Raw genomic sequence first — 19,431 nt, forward strand, 5'->3', positions numbered from 1 at the left:
CTTGGGATGCACCTGTCAATTTATGAAACATGTTACCAAAAGTATGTGATCAGCCAAAGGAAAAATTCATTGTAAAAGCATTGGACTGAAGAGGACTACTAAAAATCACAATGGGATGGCAGAAAAGTCAAAACATATTTATTAAGGATAATAACACTACCATCTTCTGTTCTGTTCTCTCATCAATTCCTTGTGAAATTTTTTCCTCCAAAATTTGGATATGTAGTATCTCAACTACTTAGGGAAGAGCAGGTGGTTGTAAGAAAGCCATTGCTGATCAGTCCACAGAACACATCTGCTGCAGGCTCTACTTCAGTGTGCTCCAAGACAGATGTCTGAAAGAATGTATGTCTTCTCGCTGCTCTCTCTGCCTTCATTCCACTGAAAAAAGATAGACAGTTACAACAGATGCTGGTACAGCTTCAGACAATTCCTGTGTTAGAGACAATGTTAGTTTATTGCCAAAAACAGATTTACTAGCTCAATGCTCTCCAGTAAAGGAAGTAAGCTGCTGTAAAGGTAATAGCTTTAATTATTCTTCTATTCAAGACAGGAGAATGCCATGAGGTATTACACTTAGGAGGGTGGTCAGAAGTCAGAGTTCTCAGAAATTCTGAGTTGGATTCCAGTTATTTTAATTTACTTCTAGGTTCTAGGACTATAGATCTGTTTTGAAACTTAAAGTTTAGATGAAAGTTTTAAAAAGAACATTCAACTTGCTTAATTAAAACGCAAAAAAAATCAGCTCCCTGCTTAAAATGGAGAGCAATCCTATGCAATCTGCAGTGCAGTTCACTTATTCTTTCCTTGTTCCATTTGATTAATGAAAGCAATGTATTTTCTCTCCTTCTGCCAGTGATTAATACTTCTCCGTGCTTCTTTGTTTTTGGTGGCAGATTGCTGGGGGAGAGATTCCACAGCAAATTGGTTTTGATATCAAGTTTTAAATAAACTTTGCCAGCCTGCTTGTTTTGTGAAAAATACTTCTCAGTCTCCAGTAGTGTACAGCCTGGACTGTATCTGCTCTGTCTCTGTTACAGAGAAGGTGAGTTTAGGAGAGCACCTTTCAAAGCTCGCTCCCATCGCTATTGCTGATAGTGCAAGGTGAAAGAGAACAGCTTGGCTGCTGCTTCCTTCCCCATGTCTGTGGGGTAGGCTTGTGAGGGCAGCAGGACTAGCAGGCAGGGACTGAATCATAGTTACACGCTGGCTTCAGTAACCACAATTTGTTCTTCCAGGTACATGGCTTGAGTTGTAGCCCTAATGGGTGTTTCAGTGGAGAGGTAATACTTTGAAGCCATTGCTGTTAGTGACACAGACAAAAGTTGCTCCCTGGATTCTCCTTGGAGAAGCACTGCTTCCAGTACTGACTAGGTATAATTCATATCACCTAGACCTTGGTGGTGAGGCAGGGCCTATTTTAAAATAGTATTTTGGACTACAGTCTACACCAGTGATTCACACCGTGCCAAGGATGTTCCTGAACATGGGAATGCAACATCCATTCATTTCCACTGCTGTGGCTGTCTCTGGATGACTTCTGGCCAAAGCTGAATCTCCCAGACATCCCTGGGCAGAGGCTGGAGTTCAATGTGAGCCAAGGAGCAGCAGGCGGCTCATGTGCAGCTGACCTGTGTCAGAAGATAAGAGACTTTAATAATATGGATGAGGACTGCTGTGCACATGTTGGCCTCCACACTGCAGGAAGGTACATTCAAGGCAAATTCAGTTTACTGTAGTCTATCTCACAAAGCCTTTTTCTCTAGCGTGCTTTTAGCTTTTAAGGAATTGTTTTCAATTCCTTGGTTTTTACTGGTGGTAAACTCAACTGATGCTCGATTTCTGCTCATGCATTAAGGTTAACTACATATATATTTTTGGTTGTTTGTTTTTACTTAAAAGTTGGGAAATGCATACTGAAGCATGTGCAGATGTAAAACTGGTGGCAGCTTGCCAGTGTAGCCTTTGATGTTGCCAAGCATGAGAGGCTTATGGATAGGATAATACAGCTTTTCTTCTATATGTGTGATCAAACCACCACATGCATGTTTTATTCCTTACCTTAAAAGCAATGTTTTACATTGCACCCTACAAAATAAAAATGTACCTATCAAAACAAAATCTAACACCCTGCCTCATGTATAACCTTCAAGTTAGAGTCAAAATAGATGTGTTATTTTAGTAGGGCTGCTGAGACCACAATCTGCAAAAATTCCTCTTTGCATTTGACTGTGAGCTCCACCCTTTAAAACAAACACTTTGTCCTGGTTTCAAATTGAATTTTTCACTACATGAGTCTCATTAATTAAATGGCAAGAATAGCTTCAGCCGGTGACCTGTTCTTCCCCCTGCAGCTCCTTGTGCGAGGACCCTTTCAGTCGTAGCTGGTGAAAGATGTTTTTCTTCTGCCTGGCTGAGGAGAAATCTATACAACGGAAAGGACACCTCAGCATCCATCCAAACTCAGTTGTCACAAGAGTTGCTTAAAATAACTTGAAAATTAAATAGTTTCTACTCATCATCTCCTTTCCTTCCAGACACATTTTTGTCAGCTGCGTTTGCCCAAGAATCCAAAATTCAGACACTGTGTGACATTTGCCTACCTTCCGCCTTCCCTTTCCACAGGCCTTTTACCCCCAGCTGTTGCCGTTGCTGCCGGCTCCGTTCAATTAACCTCAACAGGAATGCAGTCATCCCTCGGCGGTTAATCCTGTTCAGGATTAATGAACTGTGCTTTAAACCAAGGGAACTGCTAGTAAAAACGAGGTATAATTTCATTAGAAAATTGTGTACTGCTAATTAATGAAGAAGGTCATTTTAGGACTTGGCAGAACTGAGTTAACTGAAGAAAAAAAAATCCATAGAGCAAATATGTGAAGTTTGCTACTTTCTCTTTGCTCTCGCTTTCTCTGTGGACACCTTTTGACTCCAAACATCCTATTTTCTGTCTCCCTTCCCTCAGGTCACCACCAAGGCATGTCACTGGGAAGTGTGGAGTAAGGCAGCAGTAAAATGAGGCCACTTGTGGAGCCACTTGTTTCTTCATCCTTTGTTTTTGGGTGATGAACACTGTGTATAATGTGATTTATTTAAGTGTTAAAAAACAGGGACTGGTCAAAATACTGAGATCATTGCTTCTCCAGTTACAAACCAAGAAAATTCCTGGTATCTGGCTTTCATGCTGGTCCTGGGAAAGTTTTCAGTCCTTCGGTTTCTCAGAAGTGCTTGCTCCGTACATTTGAGCAAAGGCTTGGGTGATACTTAGGGTACATTCAGCCTTTCACTTTCTGGATATCAAAAGCAGTCATGATGGACACCTAGACAAAGCAAAGTAACAAGGAACTTTAACAAGAAAGTGACTGACAAGCCAGGGCAGTGGCAGGGGAAGGAAAACAGATCAAAAAAGGCAGCTTGTAAAAAATTTGCAAGTTCTGTTCCTGTTTGGTGATACACAGCTTTGTTTATTACCTCAGAGCTCTTGACTCTTCCATTGTGGCATATTAATTAGTATCTGTCCCGTAAAAGATCAGGTAAATGTCATGATTTCCAGTATTTTGTGTTGATTTTCACTTAAAGTGATGAATTACACAACTGTCATTCAGGTACTTCAGTCTTTTATACCAAAAAAATTATGACATGCGGTACTTCACTCTCTAAACTATGCTGTTGCAATTGCTTTTTTTTCTTACCAGAAAACTACATGGGTTCTTCTAAGTTCTAAAAATATACTTTTGACTCTCCAAGTAAATGATATACATTCTGGGAAGTATATATCTATAAAAAATAGATTGAATCCAGGTTTGGAATGTAAAACTAAGTTTAATGGCTGAAATTTTCATAATACGATACCAAAAGAATCTTCTGTACAATATATTGCAATGGGCCAAATACCTAACAACCACAAAACATGCAAGTTTGTATTCGGTACATATAAAGGAGGAGGAGTTGATACATTTGAGTCAAAGTTCCCCAAAGTGTTTTGTTTAAGTGCCAGAGCCAGCCAATGTGCTAGCACACATGCTTATGTTTTAGCATATGAATACAGAAAGTCAGCCAAGCATGAAAAGAAAGTCAGTTGCAGTTATTTTTGGGATGGTACTTTGTTTTTTATATACTCCACTGTTATATTTATAGATTCAGAAGAAATTACGTCTTATCTTCAAATGTAATTACCACAGAGGACATGGAAAATGGGATTTTCAAAGCAGCCCAAGGAAACCGAGGACTCACTTCTTAGTAGGCAGGAAAATAATATGCAGTCTCTTTTGAACGTGGCAGTATTAAACACCTGTACGGGAGCATTCTGTTACTTGATGCAGGTTTGCTATAAGCGATCCAGCTGACAATGTTTTTGCAACACTAAGAGGTCTTACAGCATAGAGAAATATTTCATATTAAGTTCTGTTTGTCATGAGAAAGAATTTGCTTTGTAGTTTCTGCAGGGTGAGGCAGGGAGAGGGCTGTTTGGATTTTTTGGGGTTTTCCTGGACAGCATTATGGGCCAAAAGCTCAATCCTTTTATGTGAAAGGCAAATTTTGGTTTAAATGAGACCAGAATGCATGCATATGTACTAAATCAGGTATTTTCAAATGCATGCCACTTGAGATTGCAGAAGAAAAAACACACTCACAAAGAGTGATTTGTTTGAAGTCAGAGCACTTTTCTCTCTGTGGATCCATTTATAGTTTCAGGATAAGGAATTCTTATGTTTAGTAGCAGGAACTGATGAGTAAGACTTTCACAAACTCGGAAGAAAAACATGAGTTGTAATTTTCTGTTTCTTCAGCCTAAAGAAAATTCAGGAGTCTTGTAGCTGGGATATAAAATCAGTCCTGCTTACTTAGGAGGACCTTAATCACAGACTTCCAGTTTTCCACTTGAACTGTGGTATCTGTAGTACCCAAAGGAGTCAGTTCTCACAGAACTTTTTTCATCACCTTTTTGTTCTGGTTAAAATATATCTTTGATTTTGCCAGTGACCAAGATTAGATTTTAATGTAATATTTTTGTATTTTTAATTTCTCTTCTGTTGCTATATTAAGACCAGCAACACAAATGGATTATTGTGAATCCTGAAGTGTTCCCTTTTTTTGCTGCTGGAGTCCAGTTCCATACAATATTAGCAATCAGCTTCTATGCCAAAGCCAAGCAGTGACAGTTGCAATAATGAATATTTGCTGCAGGCCACTGGTATGAAAATAGCACAGTGCTGCAAGCCTGCGTCACCAGAAACAAATCTGCCATGTGACTGTGACTGAATTTCAGCTCGCTTTTAGATCATTTATTAGTGAGACAGTTCTTAAAGCGCTATCATAATATAGTGTTAAGAAATGCTGATTCAGTCTTCAAGGCATCAGTTCCAATGCCTTCCTACTCCTTTTTGATGTTCTGTTGGGTTGGTTTAATCCATCGTACCTTTAAAGCTGTACCTCGTATTTAGGGCACTGAGTTGTGTACAGGCAGCAACACTGTAATATATTCAGAGAGACCTATGCTGGTTAGTTCAGAAGTTCCAGGGAGAAGAGGATTTGAATTCCCTCTTTGTAAGCTTATTTGACAGCTTTTAGAATGTTTCCTCCTTAATTCCTGCTGATAATTCTGAAGTTTATATGAGGAGGAGCAGCTTTGCATGTTTAAATGTGTCATGGCTCTTACATGGTGAACTTGTATATGTTTTGATGTCATTTGCATTAGTGGAATATACGATGTATTAATACAGGGCACCTTTTGAAAGTGCAGAATATATGCACTGAACTGATGGGGTTTTTTAGTTGAAGAATATGCTGATGGCATTTACCAACTTTAGTTCAATTTTTATATAGAGTGCTGCTTTCACACATGCATATCAAAATGCCCTCAAAAGGACTAGCAACATTTATTGTATTTTCTTTTCACTTTAGAATTATTACATAGTGAAATACTAGATCAGCATAGATGTAGGAGGCCAGATGTTTGAAGCAGAGTAAAATCTGAAGTTACTTCAGCTTTTTTTGTTGTTCATTGCCTCAGGTTTTCCTATGGAAAATAAAGAAATTATGATCTATATTTTCTTTAAGACAAGATACTGAAACTTGCACCACAAAGCTGGTAATGGTGATTGATGTAGATATCTAATTTCCTGTGAGATTAGAATGAGCACCAACCTTGCCATCAATCCTGAGAGAATGTTAGCGTCTTATTTTTCTTTTCCTTCCCTCTCCCTGATACCATCTACAATCTGCCTTCCTTTTCACCACAAAAGTACATTGGTTACACCTACTACTGTACAGTGGTACCAGGATGGAGAAACTGAAGTTTCAAAACCAGCGTTAGGTACTGATGGGATTGGGCTTTTGGGGAAAATAATTTCACGGTAGCAACTTTCAATTGAAGGAAAGTCAACATTGACACAGATTCTCTGGGATGGGAAAGGAGTGACCAGTTAAATATATAATCTTGTGGACAGTTCTACAAAGGCTTCATTTAGGCATCAGGTTCCCATCAAAAGGCCTAGTATATCAAAACAGGGTTTTTCTTTTGAAACCTTATTGTTGGTCTGTAGACAAAAATAAATAAGAACAGAAGTTTCATCAAGGTAACACCATTCCTTCTGTAGCAGTATTTGACATCCCCTATACCTTCAGGATAAAACCACCTTCAGACTCACTCTCAGGAAAAAAAAAAACCAACAACAAACTCTGATTAGACCTGGAGCGGGACCTCATTTTTTGCTATATGCTTTAACACCTGGCAATATGTAGAATATTCACACGACAAACCGTGCTTTCTTGATTTTATGAACAATAATTTTTAAAAACCTTCTGAGAGAATATGCATAAACATTACAAAATACACAATGTATAGAAATTAATAGGGCTTGACAGGTCCTATTCCCACTGACTGAAAGGGGATCATACCCAGGCTGCCTGTGCAGATACCTGTTCATCCGGTTTCCAGTCCTCCGGTAGGCAATATTTCTGCATCTCTGTAGGTAGGCTATTCTGAGGCTCTGCAAGCTTTAATATTAGAAAGAATTTCCTGATGTCTAATCTAAGTCTTTCTTGATGTAATTCAATAGTCCTTGTCCTATTTGGACAGATCAGGGAGAAGAGTTTATTCTCTTTTTTTAGCTACCTTCTACAGATATGAAAAATGTTGTCAGTGTTTACCCTTCATCTTCTGTATTCACAGTCCATGTTTTCTAAACCTCTGATTTTGTTTGGCTTCCTCCCTCGCAACCTCTCTCTTGCTGGTTTGCATTTGTATTGCTGCTGGATTAACAAAGAAGGAATTAATTGTTAATTTTTGATGTTGCAGTCCCCAGGCTGGACATAGGACCTCCAGTGCTGATTAGAGGGGGAAAAAAAAATCTTCATCAACCTCACTTTGCACTTGCAGTATGTTGGGGACCTGTTTCATAACATGATGATATGAGCTCGTTGTTCATCTTGTTATCTACTACTGAAATCCTTTTCTGAAAAGCAAGCAAACAAACAGACAAACAAACCAACACCAAATCAAACAAACAAAACAACCTCCCCAAAATGCAGTACTGAAAAGCATCTAATTTTCTAGACTGTTTCTCCAATGCATTGAAATTGTTTTGAATAATGTCTGTCAGTGTGTTTGCACTTGCTCCCAGTTTGCTATTGTCTGCTAATTTTATTAGGCATGTTCTTCATTAATGAAGTTGTTGAACAGTACTGGTCTGAAACATACCTTTGCAGCATCGGTTAATTGTGTCCCTCCTGCATCACTGCACATACTGAGATCTGCAAGTGAAATAATTGTTGTTTTGCCTATTCTGATAAATGGCAATGAATAAAGCATGGTACAAGTAGAGGACCGCTAACACCAAGGGATGTATGAAACCCAAATGAGCTGGCTAGGTTGGAAAGTACCCGGTTCCAGGAAAGTAAAGTAACTAAGTTCTCAGTAAAGTAACAAAGATTTCTTACAGAGGAATCTGCTACTCAGTAGGCTTAGTATGACAAAAATACAACACTGCAAACGGCAGAACAGCTCCTGTCCTTTCTTTCCTTCTCCTGTCCCTTACTTGCCATCTCCTCCATTGGCTCAGTGCTGGATCTTACTGTCCTCTACCCTCCTAAGTACTTAATTATCAAATGATACTGCTATATCCAACTGTCGTGTATGTTATTCAAACCACAATATCATTGTGTATTTTCTTTCTCTTGGATTTGAGAACTACAGAAAAAGCACAAAGTTCTTAGATGCAAGCACTGGGTTTCCAAATAATATTAGGTATACAACATCCTTACAGTTTTTCCAAACATTCCACTGATACACAGAACGGAAAACTTATTAGTGTTTGCGTAGGTTTCTGATATAGAATGTTGTATAGTCGATTACTGTTATTTGTATATATTGTTATTATGTAATAATGAATAATAATAATGTATGGATAAATACGTACTGTGTATTAATAATTAACTTTATTAATTTAATATTTGTTTTGGCTTAATATCAAGTGAAATATTAATTTCACATTTTAATTTATCAGATATCAAGAACAGACAATTGTTTTAATTTTAATTTTATCAATACAGAATGTTAAAACTTTAGTTTGGCTACTCAATCATTGTAAGTATTATGCGGTACTATGGCAGTTTGTGCATCTGATGTGCTGTTTATAAATTTTAACTGCCTATTGTACTGGTAATTTCCATGACCTCTTTTAGGGGATTATCTTTCAGTTGTACAGTACAGTCTTAATGACCTGTCTTTTCAGCTTATGAATTCTGTATTTACTGGGTGTTAGCAGAATACAGGAGGCAGAATGTGGCATTTTGATACATGGGAGTACTGTATTTTGTAACCACATGAAATACAAAGAATAAGGTCACATTTAGTTCATTACCATTAGTCAAACCATCACCAGCACAATCTGGCTTTCTGTGTGGTTACAGCATTAGGATGCAAACAAGCAAATGCCAAAGGTCATAACCTTATTTTTTTGGTTTTGTTTCCTTCCATCTTCTCTATTTGCCCACAGACGTTACCACAGGGACACCAGCAATATCAACGACGACAACCGTGGAGATCAGGAAGAGCAGCGTTATGACAACTGAGATCACCTCTAAAGTGGAGAAAATCCCCACGACAGCCACTAGCAGCACCACATGCCCTTCCGTTGAGACTGAGGAAGAAAAAGCAAAAAGACTGCTGTACTGTTCACTATGCAAAGTTGCTGTCAACTCTGCCTCGCAGCTGGAGGCGCACAACAGTGGTGAGATGGAGCAGTGCTTGCTTTCTTCCTTTTTTTCCTTCTGTCTCAAGAGCTCTGCAATTATCTTCCCCTGAATAGATTAGATCTCTTGCAGCAGGGGACAAAGAGGTGGCAGAAAACTGGCAATTACATGGAATTCATTAACTAGTGAAGAATAAAAATGACAGGCAAAGAGGCTTTCATAAAGGGAGGAAGAAAGGAATTTTATTGCATGCAAGTTACCCATTTTTGTACATTTTAGCTTTTGCAGCTTCCAAACGTTATAGAGCTAAATGACAGCTCATGCTTCATTACCTTTGGTGTTCAGAGTTTGCATAGTTTTGTTTGTGCCAGCTAGCAAACTGAATATGAATACCATTAGTTTTGTTTGAAATCTAACAAATTAAGGCTGAAAGAGGGACCATCAGTCAGTCAGAGTTCAATGACGAGAGTTAGAATTTTTAGCTCCATATTGCCTGTTAATAACTTGTTAAAATTATGTATATTTTCCTTTTGTTTTCATCAACTGAGAGCAACCGCTGCATGAGGGTTGAATGGGTAATTGCCTACCTCCCTCTTTCTTAATTTTTGAATGCTTTCTTGTTATTAGTGCTAGTAGCATCAGTATGTTCTAGTAGTAGAAAGCCATCATTCACAGTCACTATTTTAAGCACCTTATTGATTGGCTGTGTGGTGAGCGGGGTTAGAAGATCTTGGGATTCTAATATGGCAGCAATGACCACTTATAACCATCTCACAGAAAAAAAGCCTGATTTTGGATGTCAGGGGTTACCTCCCAGCACTGTAAACAGAGTTAAGAGACAGACCTTAGGTTTGAAACTTAGAGGCAGTGATGATATACCTGCAGCAAAATGATCAATGGTTTTATGATGTAATAAAAAAAAGAGGTAACTTTGGGACATCTAGAGAATCCACTTAAAAAGAAAATGTCAATTTGTTGGTATTTATGAGAAACAAAGCCTGATCAGTTTTGAATGCTGTGTTTGCATGCCATATCTTCAAATGGTGATAATTCAAATTCATAAAGCTGTACCCATTGAACCTATTTAGCTTCATACGAAGGTTAGACTCTAAACATTTTTCTGATAAAGATGAGAGCCAAAACGTTATTCTGAATATTTAAACACAACCATCCAAGGTTTTGCTGTCTATGCTGATAAACTGTGTGTGTACTCACACACATGCATGCTTGTAGAAGTGTTCCAGTGGATGGATATGGCAATTATCAGTGGAACACTAGTTCTGGGCATGGTGGTGGTCCAGCAGTATCACACACTACCTACATGGAGGTCAACACTGTAAGAAATTGTTTGGTCTGAATAAAATTAAAGCGACAGGACACTATTGTTTTCTATCTGATCTTCACTTTAATAAAAAATGCAAGTGCGTTTTTCTCACATATATATTTCTCACATATTTTGGTTTCTGTCCAGGCCATTAAGGATCCATAGGTTGCTGCCAGGAACCTCTGCCCCTTTTTGATTTGGAGACTAATTAGTTAATTACAGATTTAGGTGTAAGCTACCTAGGACATATTGTTTATCAATCCACGCAGGAGGACTACAGATCAAAGCCAACTACATCTTTAATAGCTAAATTACCCTTCTTTTGCAACTACTATTCAGGCCTTATTAGCAGCAGGAGTTAATGAGAAAAGTCACACCTATTTAACTTCACATCAGGATACCTGATTGTGCCAGTATTTACTGATGTGGCTGCTTTGTTCTAGTGCATTACCTACAGGTACATAATATAATAATTAAATATCAGATGTAAAATACTGTTACATTGCTATGAATCTGATACAGACAAACACAGGCATATCCCAAGGATAGCACATGGCAACAAGGTGAAGCTCATATGATTTTCTTTTAAAAAGAAAATAAAACAATGAATGCAACCAAATTGCCAAAGTTTTTTCTGTTTCCCATTTCTAACGTTTCCAGGGACTAAGCACAAAACTATGCTGGAAGCTCGGAATGGAAGTGGAACCATAAAAGCCTTTCCCCGGGCAGGCGTAAAAGGCAAAGGACCTGTGAATAAAGGAAACACAGGCCTTCAGAACAAAACATTTCACTGTGAAATATGTGATGTGCACGTAAACTCTGAGACACAACTGAAACAGGTACTTGGCTAGCTTGCAGAGTGTGAATCCTTGGCTGTTCTTTGTGTTCATGGTGGTAAAGTACCAACACAATCAGCATGTGTCAGTCTGACAGTTTGTATCCAAATGAAGCTTACAGGTTTTGCTCTTTGTATTTGATGATCATGCTGTATGTTTTGTTTTGCCTGTGATTTTTCCCAACAATATGTTTTCTCAAGAGCTCCTGATTATATATATTGCTTAAAGAATTAGAGAAGCTGTAAGCTGCAACCTGTTACAACTGTCTTTAGACGACTATAATTGTCATAAGGTAATAAACCCTGACATTTAGTGTATTGCATTATATTTGCCTTTACAAAGATGTGGAGGTAAGTGCAGCCAGCACTTTCAGAGAACACTGAATAACCTGCTTAGAAATGTGGGGTGGAGAGGATTCATAAGATGTTTTTATCAGTGTTATTCTGTAACTGAGAAGCATGACCTCTAAATTGCAGTTACACTAAGTTATGTTCAGTCCTTCTTCAGATGAAGAAAGCCTTTGTTCTGAAAAACAGTTTAATTCCATCTGCCTTTTGGAATTAAATACTCATTAAGGAACTTTACAAGAATGAAGATAAATTCAGTAATGGAGAATAGAAATACTTGTCTTGTGCTTTCAGGAAAAAAATGTCCAGTTTGTCTCTTTTTGAGAGAACTCTTAAGAATGAAAATCAAAATAAAAATATAGTTCTGAAAAAGGCCCGTTACATCTAATACTGCAATAAAGTCTGTGTACAAGGATTCTTGTAAAGTCTTGTAGATTTTATGAAGAAGATAATGGATTTTGTGGTGTTTTTTTCACTGTCACTTAGCTTGAGATGTAACCATCTTTCAACTGAAATCTTGAAAGGATCTCCAAGCTTTTTAGGGATTTAAACAGGTTTTTTGACCTGTTTCCCCCCCCGTGAATAGGAGATGCTCTACTATCTAATATTCTTCCAAAACTTTCTATCACCAGTGGATTGAATTTGATGGTGCTTTATAGAGATAGGGAGGAATTTTTCAAAGGCTTTGACCTGATTCAGGTCCTGTTGAAGCTAACAAAGGTGAGAAAATCATTGACTACAGTGGAAGCAAGAGTTGAACTGAGCACTGCTGAAAATCACAGTCCCGATATATGATGCACAGAGGATTGTTGAAATTGGAACAGACCCTATTCCCATCCATTTTTTAATTAGTCAAAGTAATGCTGTTGTGTAGAGCAGTAGCTTTCAGTATTGGAGCACCCATGTATAAAGCAGAACCTGAAATGAACTATGAAGAAACTATCCCTCTTCTTTTTCTTTTTTTCCCCAAATATATTTTAACAGCACATAAGCAGTAGAAGGCACAAAGACAGAGCTGCTGGGAAGCCGCCTAAACCTAAATACAGCCCTTACAACAAACTCCAAAAGGGAACACATCCTCTAGGGGTAAGCCGATCACCTTTTTATTTTACTTTTATTTTAACCCTGCTGAGTACGGTTTTTAGAAAATGTAAGTGGAAAAATGTTTAAAATGAGAAGAATAGTGTAAGCAATGGGAGTATGCAAGTGTCTGAGTGAGCCCATGGAAGCCCACAAGGGACTTTTTAGATACTTTGGTGATCCTCATTTTTGTGACTACTCTGAATAACCTCAGAAAAATAAGCTTGTTTCAAAGGTCATTATAGAGCAAGAGACGAAAGAAACATCCTAATGGCAAACGGGATTTTTCCAGTTTTCACCAAGGACAATAGTGATGATATATATATATAGTTTGCTATGTAAAACTCTATAAAACCTTTATTCTATCCTTATTTAGAAAATTATTCAGATAACAGTCGAAACAATTTAAAAAATCAATCTCTCATTCCATTCTGCTCAGTTTCAGGATGGTTCTGGTTACATTTTCGACTGCCAGGATAAACTATCTGAAGCACAGTTCTTACTCACTTCAAAACCTGAGAAAAAGGTTTAGTTTTTAATAAAAAACCCTCTAAGATCCTGCCATTAGTTAAGAAACAGCTTATAGTATGGGTGGGATAGTGAAACATCTGACATTTATCTCCATCAAATAAACTGCGTGATTGTTTTATGTGCCGTGGTATTTTTTAAGGGCTTATAGATGGTTTTGGCCAAGGGAGGATGGTAGTTCATTTGCCTTATAGATATAAGCCCTTTATGCCTTGACCATCTTCTCTAATTCAGGCGGAATATGGAGCTTTTTTTCTGTGAAAACCCAGTTGTCTTTAAGTTGAGTTGAAGCTCATTTCTTGGCAACAGAAAATGTGTCCTTGTTGGGACAGCCCTCATGAGGGGTAGGTAAATTCATACGCAGTTTAGTTGGGTAGGAGCTTTCCTAGATGTAGCAGAATGAAGTGCATTGCTCTGGTAGATCCAGTAGTAGAAAAATAGCCCCACAGGGTTTTCCAGTAATCCACCAGGAAGACCAAGATCTCCAATGCTTATAAACTATACTGAAAGGAATAGAAAATATGTAATGAGGTAAGTAGAGTATGGAATCACTAAAGCCTCTCTGACAGGATTATTTTTCCTTTATGAAATTCATTGTTTCCCAGGGGATTAAAATAACTATTACATTACTGTTTCTGTTGTGCACAGTTCTCTGCTTACTAATTTATGTAATAGTGGTTTCTGAGAGCTCCAGCCAAGGATCAAGGCCATTTAGTTGCTGCATAGACAAATAAAGGCAATGTGTCCTTTCCCTGCTCCCTTGCTCCCAATTGCTCACAATATACAAGTCAGGCCAGAGGCGAGCAAAGAGACAGAGGGGATTTAAGGAGAGAAAGAGTTGGCAATAAATAAACAGATATGCATAGTAGAATGGAGGTTGCACTGAGAAAGGACAAGAGAAGTTCCCCATTTACTCTGTTTGGTTTTGAATAGAAAAAATGCCAAAATTGCTGTCATTTGAAATGCAGAATAGCACAGCAACAAGCCAAAGATGTTCTAATTTTACTTTGAATGTAAATGTTTTTAATGAACCCTAGACTTTTTCTTTATTCCCTGTTAATTTTTCAAGTCGTTTACTGTCCCTTAGTTTACTTCATTGGAAATGTAAGGAATAATGGGTATTTTACTCTTAATGTTGACCTGTGTGTTAATTAGTACTTGCAGAGAGGTTTGAAATGAAGGTGCAAGGTACCGTATATGCTAAATATTACTAGTTTTGCAGCTATCTTGAAATCAGAATCATGTTGATAAATTAACTGAAAAGCTATCTAATTTCATTAGAAGTTCCTGATTCCTCCAAGAATGGCAAGATAGTCCTAGGCATTTAATATAAACTGTCACATAAGATCTTTGTTCTTTGTGTCAAAAAATGTATAAGCATCACCAAATTTTTTTTCTACAGAAGTTGGAAAAAGGCCATACTACCTTTTCGTAGCTTTTCTAGACCAAAAACTTTCCAATGCCAAGTTTTCAATATCATTTGTACTGCTTTGTCTAGTCTTGTTTTGCATGCTTCAGAGAAAGAAGTTTTATGAATTCCCATGGTACTCTTTCAGAGTTTAAGTAAACTTGTAACGTTGGGACTTACTTGGTATTTCTTCAAGACACAAATGTCCAACGTATTGAATAATACACTGGAGAGAAAGAGGTTATCAGGCATTTGATAGTCCAAACTTTCTGCAATAATATAGCTCTAATGGAAAACATCCTTCACTGGGAATTCTAGACAACAATCAGAGCCCTGTTGTTTTGGACTGGAGGGATTTTTTCTATTTTGTACTCAGAATCTTTTTTTTTTTTTTTTTTTGGGGGGGGTGGTATTTTTTGGGGGGAGCGGTATGTGTTCTTGTCTGTTCTAAACAGCTGAAAAAAAGTATTTACTTAAAAATATAAGGAAGGAGGAGAAAGTCAAACACTCGGCAAGGGAAGAAGACAGCTTGGATCAGTGGGTGTAACACTGATCAAGGAAAAGATTAGGTCATTGCTTTTCATAGGCACCATGCGGAATTTTGTATCTAGCATCCATTACATCCTCTGTTAAGAGAATTACAGAATCTGGTCCCCTCTGAGTATCTCTCCCAGACCTTTAAAGGATCTTGAAGCTGGAAGAGTTGCCAATGGGTATATAGGAAAAGTAAAAATCCTGTTATCCATCTGGTTGGTAAAGAACCAACAGACTCTTGCAATTTGATGATACTTTAACGATGAAACTCACTGGTGGTTCGTGCAAGAGTACTCCTGTCCTTGCTTTCTGACTGTTCTCTCACCAAGATACTGTTGAGTTGAGAATATCAGATTGATATGGTGCAAGTTAATTATCTGAAAGTCCCTTTCAATTCAAGGATGAGAAATTGTGTTTCCCTGTGAGTGAGAAGTGTCCATACTTACACTGAGATGTACCGCGGCATGGTACATATATTCATTTTTCGTATATTCAATACTTTATTCAGGTTTCTGTTCTTTGCAAAGGACCTCAGGTCATGCCAGGACACAGACCCACTGTAAGTCCATCAGAGCCAATAGGAACTTTGCCTTATTAGTGGATGAGGTTTCTATTCTTATCTCAGAGCCATGAAACCCGAACAAAAAAAAGGTATTCAGGCCCCTGGCATCTCATTAGAAACTTGAAATCCCACTGAAATCTGCAGAAATCTACATAGACTACTCTGATGTTCATTTGTATGCATACCAAATGTAAATTCTGTTAAATAATAATGGACCTCTGAGTATTTTCAATCAGTCTGGGAAAATCTTTAGGTTGTTCTTTTTCTTTTTGGAAACTCTGAATGAGGAGTTTTCTAAACTGTATTTGGTAGTGCATAAGACTTATGATTTAAACGTTTTTAAAGCAGAAGCCTCAGTGTCAGTAGCAAAAATACCATGGTTTGGCACCATACTAAGTGATATAGGCATGATTTTTCTCATACAACATTTAAAAATACCTGCCACTTTTTCACAGTCCCTGTAAGAATTAACAGTATCTTAGTGAAAAAAAATCTGAAGACAGAGCAAGATTACATAGAGCAGCATCCATAGAATTCATTGCCTGTTTCAACACATGAAACATAAGAGGTTTTCACAACCAGTGCAAGATAAGCATTGTTTATTTGCTTGTTATTAGAGGCAGGAGTTAATAGAGAGGAGCTAGCTGGAGATCTTAATTTTAAGTAGAACTTGCATCCAAAACAAAAGTACTTTCTTAATCAGACCAGGTAATAGGATATGTTTTCACTTTGCTGTGGTGTCTAACCTAAAGCTGACCAGATGGAGGTCTTTTAATTGTTGGCTAATTCTTCCATATTTAATTCTTGCAGGGTACATGCAGCTTTACTTTGGTGCAGATTGCTCAGCCCCTCTTTAGGTTTGCTTTGATTTCTAATATATTAAATTACAAGTCTCAGTGATAAGGCATAAACGTTGAAACTGTTTGTCGCCAGCCAAATCCTACTCAGCCTTGTCCAATGTGCAAGATCATATCTACTTTCACAAGCCTGCAGCTCACAGAGTCAATAGCCACTATGAGACCTCTCTTGCTTGATGTTGCACTTACAATCTTAAGTCAAGCTCCCTGTCGTGTAGCTAATATGAACAAATTATGTCTCTCTGTTTGTTTGTTTTCTCTCTTCCCCACAGGTAAAATTAGTATTTTCAAAGGAACCTTCAAAGCCGATGGCTCCACGAATCTTACCAAATCCTCTAGCAGCTGCAGCAGCAGCTGCTGCTGTGGCTGTGAATTCCCCCTTCAGTCTTCGCACAGCCCCGGCAGCCACCCTTTTCCAGACGTCAGCACTTCCTCCAGCACTCCTACGGCCAGCTCCGGGGCCTATACGGACCACCCATACTCCTGTGCTGTTCGCTCCTTACTGAACTCCAAACAGGAATTAATTGTACTGCAATAATTTTTCAAATCAAAACAAACAAACAAACAAAAAAAGAAAATCAAGAACATTGAACTATGCAGTGTTTATTTATAGTTTAAAGTATATATATGAAGAGCCAGGACTTTTGATAGAGAACTGAACAAATTCTGAGGGGGAATGGGCAGTATTTTCTCCGATGAGAACATTCCTCTTGAGTATTGATCGTTTTAGAACTGATCTCCAGCATTGACTTGTAGTGACATATAAAACTTACGAAGCCTTTTGACTGTGCTTTTTGGCACACATTTCCCTGCAATGTCTTTCCTGCTTTATGAAACAACTTACAAATTTGTCTAAAGGGCATTAACTGGTTCCGATGTACATAAAATACTTTATTCTGTAGATTAAAGAAGAAGGAAAAAAAAGAAACACTGTGAATAGTAGTACCCTTACCAATCCTCCTGCCAAATCAGCAGTTACTGGGTATTTATCTGAACAAAAGTAGATACAATAGATGTCTTGTAAAACAGTAGTATTGTGTCTCTATCTATGCCACTAGGTTTCTAACAGAGTTGCAAAAGATAAAATAAACAAATTATGTCACTTTGGTAAGTAGTTTAAAATGGTGACAATAATGTGGAGCTGTTCCTGGTGGGCAGAAATTGGTTTCCTCACCTGTAGAAGAATGGGCGTGAAGATAAACTATGGTTAGGGCAAAGCAGATGATGAGGAAGATTTAGTGGGGAAAATAAATAATATCCAGATGCTGTACACAGATTAGGTCAAACTTTTATTTAACTGAGAACATGTGTACAGTGTGTGTATACTCAAAAGGTATAATACATACAGGACAGATCAATGTTTAAGGCATGTCAGTGGACAGCAACAAATACACTCTTGTCATGAAACAGGCCTGACACTTTAGTGTTGAACAGAGGGAAGACACAAATGGGTTACGCATAGTCATAACTAGCAAATGAAAAGCGGGAGAAAAATCCTGGCCTCATTTAAGTCAGTATAAAGTTCCTCCTGACTGCAATGTAGCCAGCATTTCATCCCAAGAATGGCACATATTCTTTTTATATCACACCAGTGGGAGTGTCTGTAGATAGAGATAACATTTTTTGCAATAGACTTAGTCTTAGGAACAGATTTATTCTCTTGTTTTATTTCCTACTGATGTGATATAAAATGTCTTAATATACCTATAAAACGTAAACAGAACACATGAGATACATATTACGAGATAACTGCACATCATGGGTTTGGAACAAATACAACCTTTAGGATCTGAAGGGACCCTTGAATTCTGTAGCTGACCTTTATGTAGGGACAGCTTAAAGCCTTATATATTTACTGTGAGGCTTAAAGGGGTTGACTGTGTCCCTTTAAAGTAAGATTTATCAGGGGTATATATAGATATATTGTATATATGTTAGAGTAAGAAAAATAACTTATAAACAGAAAATCTACTATATAAAATAATTATATAATCATTGAGTTTCACATGTGGGTCATTAAGTGGTAAGTAACAAACAGCAGAGAAAAAAATAGACTTCTTGAATCTGATTCTTGCTGCCTGCTTTTTCCCATAGGGAGCTGAAAAGTATCTATTAATATTGAGTGTGCTGCTGAGTCACATGCGACCACTCTGATGTGTAGTTAAGTGAAATGCCTACCATACATTTAGGAGGAATAAAATTTAAAAACCTAATTTAAGTTTAGATGAGGAAATTATTTGAAAGATTTTATTAAAAGGTAGTAATGCAAAATATTGACCATGTGGTTGCTATATAATACTGCCTGTGGTTAATATGGACAGTTGGGAGATACAGAGAATGGGAATATACAGCACTTTTGACTTGCAGTTCATCAGTGAGCCTTCCATATACATTGGTATTTGCCATTTTTTAAACCTCTCTGCATTTAGATTTTATATAAAATATATATATATATAAAAAGAGAGAAAGAAGAGGTTCCATGGATGTCTGTGTCCAAAGAATTCCAAAGAGATGCATTTATTTATCTAGAAGTATTAAAATAAGTTCTGTATTATGTATTTGTATTTCATCCAGTTTATTTGCAAATGTTTGTGCCTTGAAATTAAATGGGCTTTTGTTTATATTTAATTCACTCCTATGTAGCCATGAAAAAGATGCGGTGGTGATTTCAGGGCTGATTCCTAGCTGGATTGCTTTGGCCCAGTTTCCAAAACAAGAAGAGTATGAGTAAGTTCCTGAAGCCAAGTTTAGGCACCTAAGTAA

The 19,431-nt window shown here is 37.6% G+C and overlaps 1 protein-coding gene across 2 annotated transcripts in view; it reads left to right on the forward strand.

Moving 5' to 3' along the window:
- The window catches only part of ZNF385D (zinc finger protein 385D), a 436,840-nt gene extending 419,069 nt beyond the window's left edge, over positions 1-17,771 (forward strand). For both annotated transcript variants that reach the window (XM_055709861.1, XM_027809081.2), the window contains 4 exons: positions 8,997-9,230; positions 11,177-11,355; positions 12,684-12,785; positions 16,941-17,771. In XM_055709861.1, coding sequence (XP_055565836.1) covers positions 8,997-9,230; positions 11,177-11,355; positions 12,684-12,785; positions 16,941-17,174 — 749 coding nt within the window. In that variant the 3' untranslated portion in view covers positions 17,175-17,771. The remainder of the gene's footprint in view (positions 1-8,996; positions 9,231-11,176; positions 11,356-12,683; positions 12,786-16,940) is intronic.
- The last annotated feature ends 1,660 nt before the right edge of the window (positions 17,772-19,431 follow it).

This window comes from Falco cherrug, chromosome 4 (genome assembly GCF_023634085.1).
Source record: "Falco cherrug isolate bFalChe1 chromosome 4, bFalChe1.pri, whole genome shotgun sequence".
NCBI lineage: Eukaryota > Metazoa > Chordata > Aves > Falconiformes > Falconidae > Falco > Falco cherrug.